At 38.6% G+C, this 19,385-nt stretch overlaps 1 protein-coding gene across 5 annotated transcripts in view; it reads left to right on the top strand.

Moving 5' to 3' along the window:
* LOC123877161 (chloride channel protein 2) overlaps nucleotides 1–13,851 on the top strand; it is a 47,261-nt gene extending 33,410 nt beyond the window's left edge. For all 5 annotated transcript variants that reach the window (XM_045923658.1, XM_045923656.1, XM_045923657.1 and 2 more), the window contains 21 exons: nucleotides 240–368; nucleotides 695–828; nucleotides 1,436–1,592; nucleotides 2,007–2,095; nucleotides 2,634–2,755; nucleotides 2,969–3,070; nucleotides 3,508–3,610; nucleotides 4,114–4,242; nucleotides 4,623–4,785; nucleotides 4,917–5,008; nucleotides 5,536–5,674; nucleotides 6,157–6,260; nucleotides 6,580–6,780; nucleotides 7,221–7,314; nucleotides 7,765–7,921; nucleotides 8,809–8,932; nucleotides 9,350–9,466; nucleotides 9,766–9,867; nucleotides 10,479–10,565; nucleotides 11,119–11,290; nucleotides 11,985–13,851. In XM_045923658.1, the coding sequence (XP_045779614.1) occupies nucleotides 240–368; nucleotides 695–828; nucleotides 1,436–1,592; nucleotides 2,007–2,095; nucleotides 2,634–2,755; nucleotides 2,969–3,070; nucleotides 3,508–3,610; nucleotides 4,114–4,242; nucleotides 4,623–4,785; nucleotides 4,917–5,008; nucleotides 5,536–5,674; nucleotides 6,157–6,260; nucleotides 6,580–6,780; nucleotides 7,221–7,314; nucleotides 7,765–7,921; nucleotides 8,809–8,932; nucleotides 9,350–9,466; nucleotides 9,766–9,867; nucleotides 10,479–10,565; nucleotides 11,119–11,274 (2,501 nt within the window). In that variant the 3' untranslated portion in view covers nucleotides 11,275–11,290; nucleotides 11,985–13,851. The remainder of the gene's footprint in view (nucleotides 1–239; nucleotides 369–694; nucleotides 829–1,435; nucleotides 1,593–2,006; nucleotides 2,096–2,633; nucleotides 2,756–2,968; nucleotides 3,071–3,507; nucleotides 3,611–4,113; nucleotides 4,243–4,622; nucleotides 4,786–4,916; nucleotides 5,009–5,535; nucleotides 5,675–6,156; nucleotides 6,261–6,579; nucleotides 6,781–7,220; nucleotides 7,315–7,764; nucleotides 7,922–8,808; nucleotides 8,933–9,349; nucleotides 9,467–9,765; nucleotides 9,868–10,478; nucleotides 10,566–11,118; nucleotides 11,291–11,984) is intronic.
* Nucleotides 13,852–19,385: the final 5,534 nt, after the last annotated feature.

The following is a 19,385-nucleotide window of genomic DNA, read 5'->3' as shown; positions in this document are numbered from 1 at the left end:
AGGCGAGGGTGAATAGACATCTTCATAGCAAGCGTGCTCCAACCTAAACTCCATCATTGCTTTCCATTAAATATGATGATGATTCCATCAAAGTGCAATCCTGTTATTTTTTTATTAGCTTTAGGAATATGGGTCTGTGCCAAATTAAATAGACAAAATTCTAAATTTATTTTTTAAAGAATTTCAGGGGATCTTTATCATTATCGCCGTAAAGTAATCAATTAAATTTTTACTTGCAGCTCGAATGTGGATGTACAAAGACTTAGCCACGTCTACTTTCAGTCAATATGTAGCGTGGGTCTCCCTCCCTGTATGCTTAATTCTCTTCGCCGCTGGATTCGTCCATATAGTAGCCGCTCAAAGTATCGGTAAGTTTAAACCTTTGGCCATTACCTATTATCTCATTTGTTGAATTATCTAATTCTGTAGTCACTTGGATATATTTTACTTCAGATAAATATAGCAAAATATTACTTTTGTTATCAATGAAGTTTATGAATAGTAGTGGTTCTAACTCCAAGGTATACCTTGGGGAACACCAAGCAACACTTTTACAAAGTGCTTTCGCATCTGCTACTGAATCTATCATTGATTCAGAATGCCTTAGCTACCGATAAGAAAGAGCAAGAAACTCGGCGGTTGCTCTTTTTAAAATAGTTTGTGTAAAGTAACAGAGATTTAATTTTATTTTTAGGTTCCGGTATACCAGAAATGAAGACAATATTAAGAGGTGTTCATCTGAAAGAGTACCTAACGTTTCGTGCTTTAATCTCTAAACTCATTGGTCTCACTGCCACTCTTGGATCTGGTCTGCCGCTTGGGAAAGAAGTAAGAATTTATTTACAAAAATACGTCAACTCAATCTTCTTAGTTCTAGATTAGAACATCAATAAAGCTTGGAATTAATAAAGCTTTAATTTTTTTAAGGTTCCGTATCTCAAAAGGAAAAACAGAACCCTTATAGGACCACTTCGTTGTCTGTCTGCAGGTCTGTCTGTCCGTCCGTCTGTCCGTCCTTCTGTCGGGTCTGTCAACAAAAGCTATAGGGTACTTCCCACTGATCTATAATCATGAAATTTGTAGTAGGTATCATAAATGTAGGTAGGTAGGTCTTATAGCACAAGGCAATGAAAAGTCTGAAAACCGTGAATTTGTGGTTACATCACAAAAAAAATAGTTAAAATGTGTTTCAATTTTCAAAGTAAGATAACTATTCCAAGTGGGGTATCATATAAAAGGGCTTTATCTGTACATTCTAAAACAGATTTTTACTTATTTTTATGCATAATAGTTTTTGATTTATCGTGCAAAATGTAAAATACTCTAGTAACCCTCGGTGCGCGAGTCTGACTCGCACTTGACCGGTTTTTTTCAATCATCGTAACCAATCCTGCCATGTCCATCTCATTGAATAACTATAGAACCATTATTCCAGGGCCCATCAGTCCACATAGCGTCAATGGTAGCCGCATTGCTGTCCAAACTGGTGACGACCTTCCAAGGCATCTACAGCAACGAGTCGAGAACTACGGAGATGTTGGCCGCCGCTTGCGCCGTGGGTGTCGCCTCGTGCTTCGCCGCTCCTGTCGGAGGTGATGATATTATGTTTGATTTTTTTTCATCATCATCACCATCGACATCATTATCACTACTTTGCCTCCTTGGTACAGTGGTAAGCGCTGTGGTCTCATTAGTGGGAGGTCCCAGGTTCGATTCCCGACAAGGTTTGGAATTTTATAATTTCTAAATCACTGGTCTGGTCTGGTGGGAGGCTTCGGCCGTGGCTAATTACCATCCTACTGGTAAAAACCGTGCCGCCAAGCGATTCAGCGTTCCAGTATGATGCCGTGTAGAAACCAAAGGGGTTTAAGTTTCATTAAAAAAAACTATCATATAAACCCTTGACTGCAGTGTCACCTGGTGGTAAGTGATGATGCAGTCTACGATGGAAGCGGTCTAACCTGAAAGCCTTTATCTTGAACTGAAAATGTAAATGTTTCTTGCAGGTGTCTTATTCTCCATCGAAGTAACCACCACGTACTTCGCAGTCCGCAACTACTGGCGCGGGTTCTTCGCTGCTTGCTGCAGTGCTATTGTGAGTACAACACCTATGAATAGTCATAATCCAGCTGGATAGGTCCACCATTGTGGGCCACCATTTTGAGTCACAAATCAATCACAAACGAAACTATGCTTTCGAATTGAATTTCGAATGTTTTTTGAAAACATTTTCGAATTTAATTTCGAATGTTCTTTGAACATTTTTGTAATTAGTTGGTGTCTCAAAATGGTTAACGTTCAAAGATGGATCTGTCATTTGTACTGGATTACAGAGAGGATTGTAAAGATAGCGCTGTACTGACTTCTTTCCGTGGATAGAGTATAGGTGGACAGCAGTGGCGTACACAGAATTTGCATCCCGGGTATACATTTACAAATGAACCTATTTTCTGGAAGGTCATAACGAAAATAAGCATCAATTTATTACAATTAGAGTAAGCAGAACTGTTGAGCCTCTATGAGCTGTATGCTACTGGTGGACAGATGATATCGAACGAGTCTGCGGTAGTCGTCCGTGTGTCCCTCTATCGGTTGGCTATGATGATGAGATGATGATGGATCTTGTTTCGCAGATGTTCCGTCTACTGGCGGTGTGGTCGGGCGCGATGCCCACGGTCAAGCCACTGTTCCCCACCAACCTGCCTCAGGACTTCCCGTTCGACCCTCAGGAGTTCGCTGTGTTCGTATTACTGGGGTAAGGAACCTCGAAACTTATACAATTGTGAAGTTTATATCAATCTCTCAATAGAATAGAATAGAATTGAAAATATTCAAGTAGACGTTTACAAGTGTTTTTGAATCGTCAAAATAATTTACCACTGGTTCGGAATGCCGTTCCTACCGAGAAGAACCAGCAAGAAACTCAGCGGTTGCTCTGCTCAACTGTTCAATTTCAATATGTTGGCAGTATCGTGTGTGGATTGATGGCAGCGCTGTGGGTGTTCCTACATCGGCAGTACGTACTGTTCATGAGAAACACCAAAGTCCTCAGCAATTTCCTACAGAAAAAGTGAGTGCTAAATGTTTTCAATCTATTGTCTTTTGTAATAAAAGGTTTATTAAAAGAAACCGGGTGCGATAACAGGATAAGTTTAATATTGAGATACTTTTTTAATTTTATTAAAATTGCTAGCCTACACCCGCGAAATTTTCAAAAATTCCTTTTTTAGCGGGTGTCTACATCATAATAACTATCTGCATGCCGAATTTCAGCCTGATCCGTCCAGTAGTTTGAGCTGAATTTAGATAGATCAGTCAGTCAGCTTTTCCTTTTAAATATTAAGATATATTTTTTTTAATTTGAGATCCTCGTCTTTCAGTTTGATAATAATGTGTATGGTACGAGTACAGTTTGTATTTTCTAATTTAGCCGCTGAATGTGACTCCCATATAAAAAAAAATTAAAAGTATTATAACGTAGTTTTCAAAAGTATGTCGTATTTGCAGTCGCTTCATCTACCCGGGATTCATGACGCTGGCGGTGATGTCGATTCTCTTCCCGCCCGGCATCGGCAAGTACATGGCGGCCGATCTGGGCAACCAGGAGCAGGTGAATATATTATACTAGATAATGCTGGCGACTTCATCTTCATCCCCGTAGATTTCGTTTTCTTTAAATCCCGCGGGAACTCTTTGATTTACCGAGATAAATAGTTGCATTATGTCCATTTCCGGGATGCAAGTTACCTCTGTACCAAATTTCATCAAAATCGATTAAACTGTTGGGCCGTAAAAAGCTAGCAGACAGACAGACCGACAGACACATAGACAGACACCTTTTCGCATTTATAATATTAGTATGAATTAGTTTCAAACTAACATCTATCTAGGACAAGTTTAACGAACGATTCTTTTTCTATCGCGTAAACTCTCTCTTTAACTCTCACTCTATCATAAGAGATAAGAACTACGCGAGTGCCGTCGAAGGGTCATACCACCGTAGGTATATTTCCCGGGTCGTATGACCAAGTGAGCCCGCCCTGAAACTACTAGGTACTACCACTATTTAAAATCTAAAAAGCGTGATCTCTACTTTAATATCTTTTTTCACAGGTGTTGTCTCTATTCGCCAACTTCACCTGGTCGGACAGTCTGACGGCGGAGCAAGCGGCCATCGTGGACCACTGGCGGACGCCTGAAGTGGACCACTTCGGATGCCTCATCATATACTTTTTCTCTATCGTGAGTTAAACTCAGGTGTTGTCTAGTCTAGTCTAGTTGCCAACTTCACGTGGTCGGACAGTCTGACGGCGGGCATCCACTTAATAGCAAAAAAAAAAATTTTGGAGACCCGCACTATTTTTGATGTAACATCCGATCAGTCAATTGAGTTCGTATAAAATATAGCCTATGTCACCCGGACCTTTACAATGAATCAATTGACACCTCATTCATCAAAATCGGCCCAGTAGTTTAGGCGCTACAGTGGAAGAAGGGACAATAGACAAATTTAACAATTCCAACCATCAAAAGAGTACAATTGTACCTGCTTTGAATAAATGATTTTGACTCTGACTTTATCCTTCTGAGTTCTTTTACACTCGAGTATGCATTTCTTACAGTTTTTCCTGAGTATGGTGGCTTGCACGCTACCTGTGCCGGCCGGTATCTTCGTGCCGGCGTTCAAGATGGGCGCTTCGCTGGGCAGGTTCACGGGCGAAGTGATGCACTACTTCTGTCCGCTAGGTGTGGCCTACGGCGGGCACATACAGAAGATTCTGCCAGGTCAGTCATTAATAGGGAATAGTCAGGTCTATTTTAACATATAGTGAGTGGCTTTGTATGTGTTTTTTCTGTATTAATTTTGTGGTGTACAATAAAAGTATATTCATTCATTCATGGTTTGTTTCTATCAGGTGGGTACGCGACGGTGGGCGCGGCCGCTTTCACCGGCGCGGTGACGCACACCGTCTCCACCATCGTCATCTGCATCGAGATGACGGGACAGGTATGTGGGCCACCACCCTAACCTCGAGAGCATCGATAGCTCAACGGTTGAGGAGCGGACTGAATTCCAAAAAGTCGGCGGTTCAAATGCCACCCGTTGTACCTTTGTCGTACCCACTCCTGGCGAGGAGTACCTACGCTTAATTGGAAGGAAAAGAAGAGTATTAGTTATGCTTAGCATGGCTAGTATTATTTCTAAAAAAATAATAATAGGGTACTTTACACCAAGTGAGAAAGAATCGGGAACCCCGCTCAAGTGCGAGTTGCACTAGCATATGTAGAGTTACCATCGTACAAGATACATATTTTAACATTTTTATGTGCAACACTGCAAGTTAATGACAACAGCGCCATCTATTTCGTGAACGCATTTGAATTCTTTTTGGTGTGATTTAACCACAAATTCACGGTCTTCGGATTCATTCCTTCCGTATACTTGTGCTGTAAGATCTACCTACCTACCAAAGTTCATGATTCTAGGTCAACGAGAATTACCCTACAGGTTTAATAAACCATTATATTTGGCAGGTGACCCACTTGCTGCCAATCATGGCAGCAGTTCTGGCAGCCAACGCGACAGCGGCGCTACTGCAGCCCTCGTGCTTCGACAGCATCATCCTCATCAAGAAGCTGCCTTATCTACCCGACCTACTGTCGTCTGCCAGCCGTAAGTGATTTTTTAGGGTTCCGTATCTCCAGAGAAAAACCCGGTCAAGTACGAGTCGGACTCGCACATGAAGATTTTCGTATTGCAAGTCATTCACGGACAACGCCATCTATGATGTAATTTAGTAAACTAATACCTTATTCATGAACACAATTTAATTTTTTTTTGCTTGTACTATAAGATCTAACTACCTGCCAAATTTCAACGGACAAATGCCAGATAGATAGACAGATACAGACAACAAAATGATCCTATAAGGGTTCCGTTTTTTCTCTTGTGGTACGGAACCATCACGAATCACGTCGATCCGGTGCTCGGGTGTGACGAAGGACAAATAAACAAACACTTTAGCATTAATAATATGGGCAGTGAAAGGTAGTGAAATGTGGATATTTATATTATAGGGCACTCCCTATGATATAAATGTCCTTATTTTTCATCATTCATCGGCATGATACAGTGAAACTTGTCCTTGCTCGCAGGTATGTACGACATATGCGTGGAGGACTTCATGATCCGAGACGTGAAGTACATCTGGAACCGGATGACCTTCCAGCAGCTCAAGGACATCCTCAAGGAGAACAAGGTGAGTTCTAGACTATTCCTATCCTTTATCCCATACTAGATGACGCCTGCGTGGATTTAGGTTTTTAAAATCCCGTGGCAACTCTTTGATTTTCTGGGCTTAAAGTAAAATAAATCACATCGATCCGTTGCTCCGTTCTAACGTGCTTGAAGGACAAACCAACAAACAAACACACTTTCACAATAATATGGGTAGTGATGTAAGGCGTCACCCAGAAAAGCGAATATTATTGAAATATTCAACCCGTTGAACTGTGTCCGTTATTCTGGTCCTACACAATATCTTTCACGAATCTATCATTTCAATTCTATTTCCACAGACAATCAAGAGTTTCCCACTAGTGGACAGTCCATCATCTATGGTTCTGCTGGGGTCTATTCACCGCTGGGAGCTGGTGCGGGTGATAGAGCAGCAAGTGGGCCGCTCGAGGCGCCTGCAGGTGGCGGCGCTGTGGCAGAGAGAGGCCGAGGCGAGGCGCCGGGACGAAGAGAAGAAGACGAGGCGCCCTTCCCGCTTCGAGGTGAGTGAACTACCCTCATAGGAAGAAGAAAGGGCGTACCGTGTGACTCGAAAGAAGAATCTCTTATGGCGTAAAGTATCTGGAGAGTGGAAACTCAGGCTGAGTTACCAATCTATACATTTTTTCTATCGAGCTTCAAGAAGAAATTTTATTAGCGTGATAAAACTTAGTACAGCGCCATCTAGTTTGTTTAATGGAAAGTGCTATCCCTCGGTTGCTGCAGTTGAGAAAAGCAAAGCTTGTCTGTGATATCTGAGTGCCTCATAACCCCTCATTTGTGTTGACCACGACTGCTCAGCCAAGATTGCTAAAAAGAGAAAAAGACGGTCAAGTGCGAGTCGGCCTTCTTCAGGTAATCGGACCAGCGAGTTTGAGGGATAATTCGCTCAACTGCTTAAATGAGCTCATTCATTTTGGTCATGATGATCATGTTTTTCCAGGTGACGCCAGCGCCAGACATGCTGCAAGTTCCCGGCAGTGGAATGACCCGGGGCAGTTCCCTGACCACACAGGACCAGGGCGGCCTTATACCAGGTCAGTCAATTTTTGTTTAACTTTTCAAGGAAATGCACATTCAGCCTTTAATTAGCCAAGAAATTAGCTCTAGCATCGACTAATTTGTGAGTTTAGTCGATACTAGAGCTAATTTCATAAACTGGACCCTTTCAAGTAAAGATTTTTATGTAAACCTGTGAGGATGAAACTGCCATTGTCGTAATTAAAGTGCCATGTAACCCTACTTTGTCGTATTAATTTACAAATTGCGAAAAACCAAATTAAATTTGAATTTCGTGGGCAGATCCGTCTCATGACCCTTAAGAACCTCGTCAGCATTATGTAACTCTCCAACAATTTCTAGCTTTACTAGAAATTACTAGCTTGTTTATTGCATACCGAAAAGAACCAATTAATGTATTGTTTTTAAATCACAAACCAATTCCTGAGCAAGTAGCAGGAAAATTGAAAATTTGGAACTTGTTTCAGCCCCTGGACAACTGTTCAGGCCAAAATCGATCCTCAAGAAGACAAATTCGTTCACTTTGACCCGCGGCGGAGGGTTGGTGTCGCCCGGCAGCGGGCCGCAGACCCCCGTGGCACTACACCCCTCCGTTTATACCACTGTCACCGGCGCGGAGACCAGGTATGTTTGAAAGACAAGAAAAAAACCGGCCAAGTGCGAGTCAGACTCGCGCACCGAGGGTTCCGTACTCGGGTAATTTTCCCGACATTTTGCACGATAAATCAAAAACTATTGTGCATATAAATATATAAAAATCTGTTTTAGAATATACAGGTAAAGCCCTTTCATATGATACTTGGTATCTTACTTTGAAAATTGAAACACATTTTAATTTTTTTTAATGATTCACGGTGAAACCGTGAACAAATTCACGGTTTTCGGATTTATTCCTTTACTTGTGCTATAAGACCTACATACCTGCCAAATTTCATGATTCTAGATCAACGGCAAGTACCCTATAGGTTTTCTTGACAGACACGACGGACGGACGGACGGACAGACAACACATTGATCCTATAAGGGTTCCGTTTTTCCTTTTGAGGTACGAAACCCTAAAAACAGGTCAATTGAAAGAAAGAAGAAAGAAAACACTTTTTCAAAGCTGTGTGATTGACAGTGCGCTAAGCCTTCACTGTCCATCCGTCTCTCTGTCTGCCAGCGTGCTATATCTCATGAACTTTAATAAGTAGAGAGTTATAGCAACAAAAATTCAAAATGGCCGCTATATGAATTGAAAAAATTAAAAACTGCATAATCTTGTAGCATCAGTGTGTGAATCCGACTCGCACTTGACCGGTTTTTACTGCTCTTAAAGCCCTTTCGTGACTCATCCTTTTTCATACACCCTACTACCCCTTCGTTTCGAAAATTTCTTCAAAATCGGTTAAACTGTTAGATCGTGAGAAGCTAGCAAACAGACGGACACACTTTCGCATTTATAATATTAGTATGGATGTTCATAAATTGTAGCGGCGTATATGGTTTAAAAATTTTGCTTTCATTGCCAGAATTCGGGCAGCATTCGAGGCAATTTTCAAGAGGTCTACCCTCTTGCCCGATGTTGAAAGCGGGTTGACTGAACAGTTGGGCGGCTTGCCTCGCAGCCCCTCTATCAACAAGAAAGTGCAATTGGTAAGTGCAAATTAGGGTTTTATTTTAGTTTATTTAGATACAAGTTAGCCCTTGACTGCAATGTCATCTGGTGGTAAGTGATGATGCAGTCATAAGATTTAAACGGGCTAACCTGGAAGGGGTATGGCAGTTTTTACTATACCCATACTCCTCTGGTTTAGTTTGGTTGGAACGCTTAATCGCTTGGCGGCACGGATGTGCTGGTAGGGTGGTAACTAGCCACGGCCGAAGCCTTCCACCAGACCAGATCAGAAATTTAGTAATTATAAAACCCCTGCCGGGAATTGAACCCGGGACCTCTCACTAATAAGACCACAGCGCTTACCACTGCCACTGCGCCAGGGAGTCCGTCAAAATTATCGTTATTATCTTGTGCCTGTTTAACATGAATGTAAGTCGACATGTGTGTTTGTGCAGCCTCGCGAGCGAGTGTGCGACATGTCTCCAGAAGACCAAAAGGCGTGGGAGCAAATGGAAATGGCCAAAGAAATAGACTTCGACCGGATGCTGCAGATCGCGAGAAAACGAGAAATTGTGAGTAAATCTTATAAAATGCGTAAAAAATGAGTTCTCACGCACCATTTTAACTTTATGTGTCAAATGTCATGTCAAAAGTACGATTATAGTCATTATTTTAAAGGTGTATTTCAATACGGAAGTCATGTACAGTGTCTGTATCTGTCGTGTCTGTACGGACTATACTTATATTATAGTTGATACTATTACTTTACGCTTAATTGGAGGGGAAAGGGGAGTATTAGTCATGATTAACATGGCTAAAATTTAAAAAAAAACCCCATACAAGTGATAGAGACAACGTTATATTTTTGCAGCTACAAGACGTGGATGATTCGGAGTTCGAAGATGAAAACCTGTACATCTGCCACATCGACCCCGCGCCCTTCCAGCTGGTCGAGCGGACCTCGCTGCTTAAGGTACTATCCCAGTCATACATTCATTCTAAACTTTAAAATTCATTTATTCAATCAAAGTTCTAACCAATTTTTAGGGTTCCGTACCTCAAAAGGAAAAACGGACCCCTTATAGGATCACTTTGTTGTCTGTCTGTCTGTCCGTCCGTCCGTCCGTCCGTCCGTCCGTCCGTCCGTCCGTCCGTCCGTCGTGTCTGTCAAGAAACCTATAGGGTACTTCCCGTTGACCTAGAATCATGAAATTTGGCAGGTAGGTAGGTATTATAGCACAAGTACAGGAATAAATCTAAAAACCGCGAATTTGTAAAAAATTAAAATGTGTTTCAATTTTCAAAGTAAGATAACTATACCAAGTGAGGTATCATATGAAAGGGATTTTACCTGTACATCCTAAAACAGGTATTTATTTATTTTTATGTATAATAGTTTTTGATTTATCGTGCAAAATGTTGGAAAAAATACCCGAGTACGGAACCCTCAGTGCGCGAACTATTTTAGTACAGAAAGTTATCTTAAATATTATTTATAGTAAATAATTTTATAAATAATTGGCTATAAATAGTTAGTAGCTAAGTAATACTATAAAATATTGGCTATATATTTATTTATTGCAGGTTCATTCGCTATTTTCGACCCTGGGCGTGAGTCGCGCGTACGTGACGGCCATCGGGCGACTGATAGGCGTGGTGTCTCTCAAAGAGGTGAGTCCATTCATTTATTTGCTATTTATTCTGTTACGGTTATGGACGATGCACTTGAAAACTGGAGTGGTTTAATCACACTTAAACGACGGTCTGACGAATATCTTGTTAACTTGTCGCGTTTCAAAGCCAAAGGTAAAGTTCTTTCGAGCGGAGGCCGAGGACCGTTGACTATCTAGTTTGAAATATTATTTTAAATAATATCCTACCAAGATAGAGCCACAGTTTGGCGATCTATACAGTTGCGCAACGCCTTTGTTATATCGCTGTCTCGTGTTAACAGCATCTTAAGTCTGAGCAAAGTCAAAGTGCGCTCTATAGATCTTTGCCTTAATGTCTAAGTTACAGCGCTATTTCAGTCGCGTTTATTAGCTTTTTAATAACCGACATAATTCCGCGAGCGAAGTGAGCAAGAAAATTTTCAACATGCATTTTTTATATTTTTCCAGTTATAGTGGTAAAATGTATAAGGCTCATGAGACATTATGTTGTACATATTGACAACATATTGTACCTACATTTATTGAATAAATCATTGAATTGAATTTTCCAGCTCCGCAAGGCGATAGAGGACGTGAACTCCGGAGCCCTAACCCCCCTGACTAGACCGGAGCCTCCCTCGCTGCCGTCCCCGGTGCTCATCAAGGTCCCGCGCTCGGAGCCCGCGCCTCCCTCTGACAAAGACACTGACAAACTCACCACACACTGACAAATCCACAGAAAAAGTAAGTGAAACTTTATTCATTGCATTTAGTTACTAACCCCCGACCCAAAAAGAGGGGTGATATAAGTTTGACGTGTGTATCTGTCTGTGGCATCGTAGCTACTAAACTAATCAAACGGAGTGCAATATTATCTACTTTAAATAAATCATTTTGAGTTTGAGATTATTTTTTACTAGCGACCCGCCTCGGCTTCGCACGGGTAGATTATAACAATTTTTGTACGGATCTCAAACTTTTTTAAAAATAAAATATAGCCTATGTCACTCAGGGATAATGCAGCTTTCTATTGGTGAAAGAATTCAAAATCGGTTCAGTAGTTCCGGAGATTACTTCCTACAAACAAACTTACAAACTTTACCTCTTTATAATCACGATCAACCCATTGCCGGCACACTACTGAGAACGGGTCTCTTCTCAGAGTGAGAAGGGCTGCTATAGTCACGCTGACTAAGTGCGGATTGGCAGACTTCACACACCCTTGAGGACATTAAGGAGAACTCTCAGACATGCAGGTTCCCTCACGATTTTTTTCTTCACCGTTAAAGCAAGTGATATTTATTTGCTCTAAACGCACATAACTCCGAAAGTTGAAGGTCCGTGCCCGGAATTGAACTCAGACCTCCTCACAATAAGACACCGAAGTAATAAACACAAGGTTACAATAATTACAATGGGGATACTTTTTTTTTTGCAGATAATGAGACGAAATATACAAACGATATGATAAGGAAAGAGACAAATATAGGTAACCAGCTGGTGCCCTCAAATATGACCGCGAAAGATAAATGACGATTGATACAGTATTTTTAATGTTAGTCACAATTCTAAACTAATGCGAGTTTTCTAAATAAACTCCATAGATAAAAATATATTACTATCATATTTATTATATTAATTATTGTTAATTTTTTGTAAATGTAAGCTAGTTAGTAAATCAATTTTTGACAGGATTTCGCCATCTTGAATTTTTTCAAGGTCACAAAGGTTGTGTATATATTTAGCTTTTTTATTTATACATAAATTATTATTATTACTGTAATATAACATGAAATATTTCAATGTTTTTTTAAATACATTTTTTTTTAATTGATTTTTATACAGTACTAGGCAGGATATATTGTACATCGATCTTTAGAAAGAGATATATTAGAGAATAATTGACAGAGACACCACTCTACAAAGCCGAAAGCTCTTTCTAAAGGTCGATGTACAATATTTTTTGTCAGCTACTGTAGTCATATTGTGTTAGACAAAATATGAACCACGTGATGATTTAAAATTTAAATAAATGATTATATTTTTTGGAAGTATCTAGACAAGCGGTCGTTTGATAGTGAAAACTAAGATTACAAGTTTTTTATAGCTTTTAAAATCTGTTTCTTAACGCTAACTATTAAGGTTCAATTTTTAATGGAATAATTTCATTTGAGGCTAAATACTTTTTTTAATCAAACGACCGTTTGTGGCTTTCTACACTTCCTTATTTAAGAACGTGAAATTGATTGATTGAGCGATTTCCAGCAATTTTTTTTTCGGTAAGGGGCGTGTTTTGCTGTTAGCATTTGGTCTAGTTAAAATCTTAACAGCGATCTAAATTTTTTCCAAAATCGAAGGCTTGTGATCGAAGAAATCATTCCAAAATGTATAAAAAATTTAGTTTGTAAGCGTATAATTATTTAAAAACTAATTACAAAAAACCAAAACCTGCCAAGTCTAAAAGACATTGAAAGTATATGAGAAAAGAAAACATAAAATTGTGCCATTCTATTTTACCACCGTTTAGCAATCATACAGTTCAGAAACAACAATACATCGCAGGTGACTGCTGCTATTGTAGTTTTAGTAGTATTTCAAAACCCTGAAATCCTGATGATCGTAAATATTGTGGTTGACTAAATTTATGATAACTAAGTATTATTGTTGGTAGAGCAAATATTTCAGTGGGCGCTAACCATTGCGAGTCACCAACAAATCACAAACGAAACTATGTTTTCTAATTGAATTCCGAATGTTTTTGAAAATATTTTCGAATTGAAATTCGAAAGTTTTTTGAAAACATGTTTGTGATTGGTTGGTCAAAACGATTAACGCCAACCAACAGTTTAGTCTTTGTCATTTCTATGGGGTTACGTTAATAATATTTTAATAACAAGATTGTATTCATGACTGTCTTTTGTATGCCGTAAGGTAGAATTTGGCAGAACCTAACATTAGTATTAAGATCCGTAAACTAACCCAAAGCAATAAAGATGAATTGAATTGAATTGTTGAAATTAATATAGCGCTCTCTCCGTCTAATTTCTTTCCTCGGATTTTAGTACGTTTATTTCTGAACTGGATGATTGCTAAGCTGTGATTTTACTCAACAGCGTCAACTTTTGACCTATTTATAATTAAATGTATTTTAAAACGTTTTTAGTTAAGGATAATGTCCAACTATTAAGGCAACTTTGGAGCGAACGCCCAACTCTGTGATGTTTTAAACTTTTAAAAATAACTATGTAAGTAACAGATTTTTGTCTGTCTTTTTATATTTAAGGTGAATTATCACATTACTGTTACTGTTGGGTACGTAGGTACCCAATATAATTTATTAAGTTATTTTAAAGTTCTCAAATATATACAAAGATATTTTTTTTACTAATTTTTTTTTATACTAAGGCAGGCCAAAGGGCGTAAGTCGTTTAGCACCTTAATGATCATGTTCGCGCAGCACGGTAATGCACATGCGTTAGGTGTGTGTGGCGTGTTTATAGAAAAAGGTCATAAGTGAGACAGGTTTTTGATGCAATAGTTTCGCGGAATCGAATTCTGAGGCTGACTGTACATTAAGGTGATAAATGCTTAGACTGTTTTTACATTGGGCTAAATATTGGACACTTCCTTCAATTGAGTATAATTCGTATAATCCGGGAAAATTCAAATAATTACTTTAGCGATACAAAAATTATTCAAATAGCATCACTTTTTTTATAACATATGGCCAATGTTTATAATTTCCATTGATTTTTAGAAAATGTGATTATTCGCCTTAATGTAATTTAGTGTAATTTTAAATAGTAGTAGCATTTTTTTTTGTGTTGATGGCGAGAACTATGATTAAACTGTTAATTGCATAATTGGGATAGTCATTTTTATTTTTATTGTTTTAGTACGATTTTGAAGGAAATATTTATATTTTGTATTTTTTTTTAATTATTACCTTTACTCTGAATCTTAAGATTCAAGTTGAGATCTGTAGCTATCACTTTGGCATTGCTCAGATCCGATCCGATCCGAGTCCATGAAAATACGGATATAAAAAACTCGGACCGAACTCGGATATTGCTTACGCACTAATCCGATCTCTGATCCAAATCCAAGCTATTCAGTGGACATTTTTGACATATCTACGTCATAAGACAGATTTGGATCCGAGGCACATCCGAGATATTCTCACGGATGAGGAAAGAACTCCGATGACGAAAGTCTGAGCTAGTGCGTAAGCTACCATACAAATAGTTCTATGACTACTTCTGAACGTATTTTCACGGATTCGGATCGGATCCAGTGCGTAATCGCCCTTAAAATAGATTTAAAACGAGTTTGATGGTATGTTTATGTGAAGACATAAATCTGCCCCATTTTAAATTTGAGCAAAATCAAAGTGTGCTGTAAAGAACCTCAGCATTAAGTAGGCACCTAAAAATTGGTAAAATGAAAAAAAAAAAATTTAAAGGGTTTATTTCATTTTATCGGTTTTAAGTAGGTTAGAAAAAGTCTAATTTCGACTTTTTCAATCCTTGAATGCATTTTTCATTGATGGAATAAATCAAAGTGATAGTGATACTTGAAATACAGACCTCTATGGATTGAAATTAATATGATAATATCATTGACACAAGAACAACAGAGGCTCATGCTATCTCGCTCACAATTCGCGCGTAAAAACATGGCGCCTAAGCAACAACCAATAGCGGACGGAGATATTTTCGCGCCATTCATAAATAAGATATCTACGCAAATGCATGGCATAACTTATAAAACTGGCAAATTGTGTAGGTATATGATACAAGAAACTTCTGACCGAGTTTTGCTATTGTGATTTGTTGCTTTATATACGTATATATATATGTATATGTACCCTATTTATTAATAAATAATTATTATAAATTATTTAATAAATGATGTGTTGTGCGTTGAGTCGTAGTATTATTTAAATACCTACCTCAATACCTTTTTTTAGTTTTTACGGCAGAAGTTAATAATTCTTATAATCAATCTATCTGTAAGATTATAAGACGCTATTTGTCAAAAAAACCGGCCGCACACGAAGGGTTCCGTACCTTTGTACAAGAAATAACACTTTATTTTCATGGTGACCATTTTGAATTTTTTATTATAATGTAGCGGCAATAGAAATACACAGTCTGTGACAGCTCTCTTCCTATTACGGTTAATGAGATAGAGGCCGCTGACAGACAGCGGAGTCGGGTACGGAACCCTAAAGAGATCATCACCTCATGATGCAGTATCTCTCTTTCAACCTACTCCCTCAGTGATTTCATAATATCTATTATGAAATCACTGAGGGAGTTGGTTGAAAGAGATTGATGAGAGATGGTATTCAAGGGGCAGATCAATAAATTCCTGAAAAGTTGACAACGCATTGACGGTTCCTCTGAAGCTGCAAATGCTTATGTTTGGCAGTAATCACTTAACACCAGGTGCAGAGTCTACTATACTGGTTCGGAAAATAGTTTCTACTGAGAAGAGCCGGCAGAATTTCAACAGTTGCTCTTTTCAAATCATAATAAGTCATTGATGTTTTGCAATCCCTTTCATAATGCTCCCTGGGACAAAGGATAGCACTAAGAGCGATTACGCAATCATTCAATCCCAATCCGTGAAAATACGGATATAAAAACTCGGATATTACTTACGCACTAATTCGATCTCTGATCCAAATCCAAGCTATTCAGTGGAAATCTTTTACCATATATCCGATTTTAATCTGAGGCACATCCGAGATATTCTCACGGATGAGGGAGAGAACTCTGATGACGGAAGTCGGAGCTAGTGCGTAAGCTACCATACAAAATTAATAGTTCTATACTAACTACTTCGGAACGTATTTTCACGGACTCGGTTCGGATGAGTGCGTAACCGACTTTAGTGTATATTTAGACCTGGTAGTTTTAGAAATTGTGTAGGTAGAACATAATTAATTCTAGACTTATAAAGGCATTTAGAAGAATAGTAAAGAAAAGGTTACAAGGAAATGTTTAAATAAAAGATAGTTTGTAACGAATTTAATATTTTTATTTAGTCTGCATAACTCTAAAACTATAATACTCGAGCACTGTATGTCTGTACATCAAACTATTTTTTGTGAGAACAGTTCTAATTTAAGTACGAAGAAAGTAAAGCTGCTGTTCTTTTGCTAAAAAGCAGCTAAGTAACCCCAAAAAGTAGTTTTGGAGTTATCATCGCCAAAAAACATGGGAATTCAGAAAAAATATTTAAAAGTATTGGTTTTTGGTTTTTTTACTAGGTAAGTTTTAAAATAAAATAAGAAAATATTTAAAGATGATTTCCTTACCTTAAAAAAATCAATAGATTTATTTATATTGATTTTTTTATCGAAAAAAAAGTTCTTTTACTTATCTAACTACATAAAAGTAATTAAATAAAGTACTTATGGTAAGTATTTTTTCTTTTATTACAGAAAGTGATATGCTTAACGAGGTATTTTGGCTTATTGATCTATTCTAAGAAAAGATCTCCTTACGCCAGTTAATTGGTTGGAGCTAGTAACATCAATGCCTATTTGACATGGAACTTATCATTAATGTGAGACCTTTTGGTTTTACTGTCGCTAGCTCCTTGACTTTGTAACGTAGCAAGTTATGCTGTTATTGATGTGGTAGTATTAAAAAATGCTCCATCTTAAGAATTAACTTGGTGTGTTTAACTTAATCTACGAGAAAGCACATGTACTCTGTGGAGTAAGTAAGGTTGAAATCTATAGAGCGCACTTTGACTTTGCTTAGACTTAAGTTTTAGTTAAAACGAGACAGATTTATGCCAGCGGTATAACGCTGTCTCATTTTAAGAGTGCCTTAAGACTGAGCAAAGTCAAAGTGCGCTCTATAGATCTCAGCTTAAGTGTTCTACAAAGCGTAGGTAAGTACCTACTTTGACTTTACTTAGATTTAAAACGAGACCAATATATCTGCCTCGTTTTAACTCTAAGTCTAAACAAATTCAAAGGAAGTAGACAGACTCTATCTATAGATCTAAGATCTAATTACAATATAGAGGAGCCCGTGAGTTCCAGACTTTAGTTATTTTATAAAAGCTGAAAGTTTCTCTGCGTATTGTCCCTAACACAGGGAGGAACGAGCATGCTATGAAGTTTGGATCATGATGGCTTTGGGAGATAACATGGGTCATCATGTGTTATCTCCACACATAACAAAAGTGTAAAAAATCTTACGTTAAAGTATAAATATAAAGTCTAATTTTTTGATATATTCCTAGGAATAGTATTAGAAATCAAGTTGGGGGCAATACGCATAGAAACTTTCAGGTCTGTCCCTCGCGGGCTCAGGCCGCGATCTATATTGACTTTGCTCAGACTTAAGACACTGTTAAAACGAGACAGCGCTATACCGCTGGCATAAACCTGTCTCGTTTTAAGTGAAACTTAAGTCTAAGCAAAGTCAAAGTGCGCTCTATAGATTTCAACCTTAGTCGGTCAGCTTAACGGTGAGTCACCAATTTAATGCAGCACTTTCCAATAACTCTCTGCATTAATTATAGCTTAATAAGATACACGTAAATATTACCTATTTGATAATTTATCATACCAAAACAATTTCGGTACACATTTTGATGAAGGATACAAAATTTTGACATAGACTGTTTAATAGATCTTTTACAGTAAAAGGAAAAATATCGACAACGCTTTGACCTCGTAGAATGAGAAGGGTTTCGGCTAGACTACCACGCTGATCAAGTGCAGATTGGCAGACTTCACTCACCTTTGAGAATACTATAGAGAACTCTCAGGCATACAGGTTTTTCTCACGATGATTTCCTTCACCTATGTTTAATTGCTTAGGTAAAACACATTTAACTCTGATAAGTTAGAGGTGCGTGCCCGGGATCGAACCCTCGACCTCCCGAATCGAAGAGGCGGACGTCTTAATCACTGGGCTATAACGGCTTTTCTGTTCCGCTAACTAATTACTTTAATTACCAATAATTACGCACTCATCCGATCCGAGTACGTGAAAATATGGATATAAAAACTCGGATATTGCTTACGCACTAATCCGATGTCTGATCCGAATCCAAGCTATTCAGTGGACATCTTTGACATATCTACGTCATACGTCCGATTGGAATCCGAGGCACCTCCGAGATATTCTCACGGATGACGGAGAGAACTCGGATGACGGAAGTCGGAGCTAGTGCGTAAGATACCATACAAATAGTTACTGTTCTCTGACTACTTCGGAACGTATTTTCACGGACGCGGATCGGATGAGTGCGTAAGTAAGCTACCATACAAATAGTTCTATGACTACTTCGGAACGTTCCCTTCCGGCATCAGTTTTCCCTTCCAGCTATAATATGGGTACCTTCAAGTCAAGAGTGAATAGGCATCTTCTAGGCAAGCGCTAGTCTATATAGGTAATTTAAAAAAAAACGTATTTTCACGGACTCTGATCGGATGAGTGCGTAACCGCTCTGACCGTTTGGTGTGAACAAAGCCATTTGGTTTAACTAATTGTAGTACCTATCACAAGGGAATTTACAGCTATTAAATAATAGGCATATTGTTGTGTGTAAACAAAAGTAAGTCATAAATCTTTGAAGCAATTAAGCAGAAGTGATAAGCTTTGGTCGTGGAGCGACGTGAACTTAAAACGAGAGGACTTTGCTCTGTCTGTATCTAAAACACTCTTGCAGCTCTCATTAAGCGTTAATTAATTAATATTTCAATTGTTATCACTAGCATTATCTTTAAAAAACAACGAACCAAAATATCCGATGTTTTTCGGGTTCCGTACCTCAAAAGGGAACCTTATATGATCACTCTGTTGTC

Source organism: Maniola jurtina, chromosome 23 (genome assembly GCF_905333055.1).
Source record: "Maniola jurtina chromosome 23, ilManJurt1.1, whole genome shotgun sequence".
In the NCBI taxonomy this organism is placed as follows: Eukaryota; Metazoa; Arthropoda; class Insecta; order Lepidoptera; family Nymphalidae; genus Maniola; species Maniola jurtina.
The sequence above is the reverse complement of the archived record's forward strand: the minus strand, read 5'-3'. Positions and strand labels throughout refer to the sequence as shown.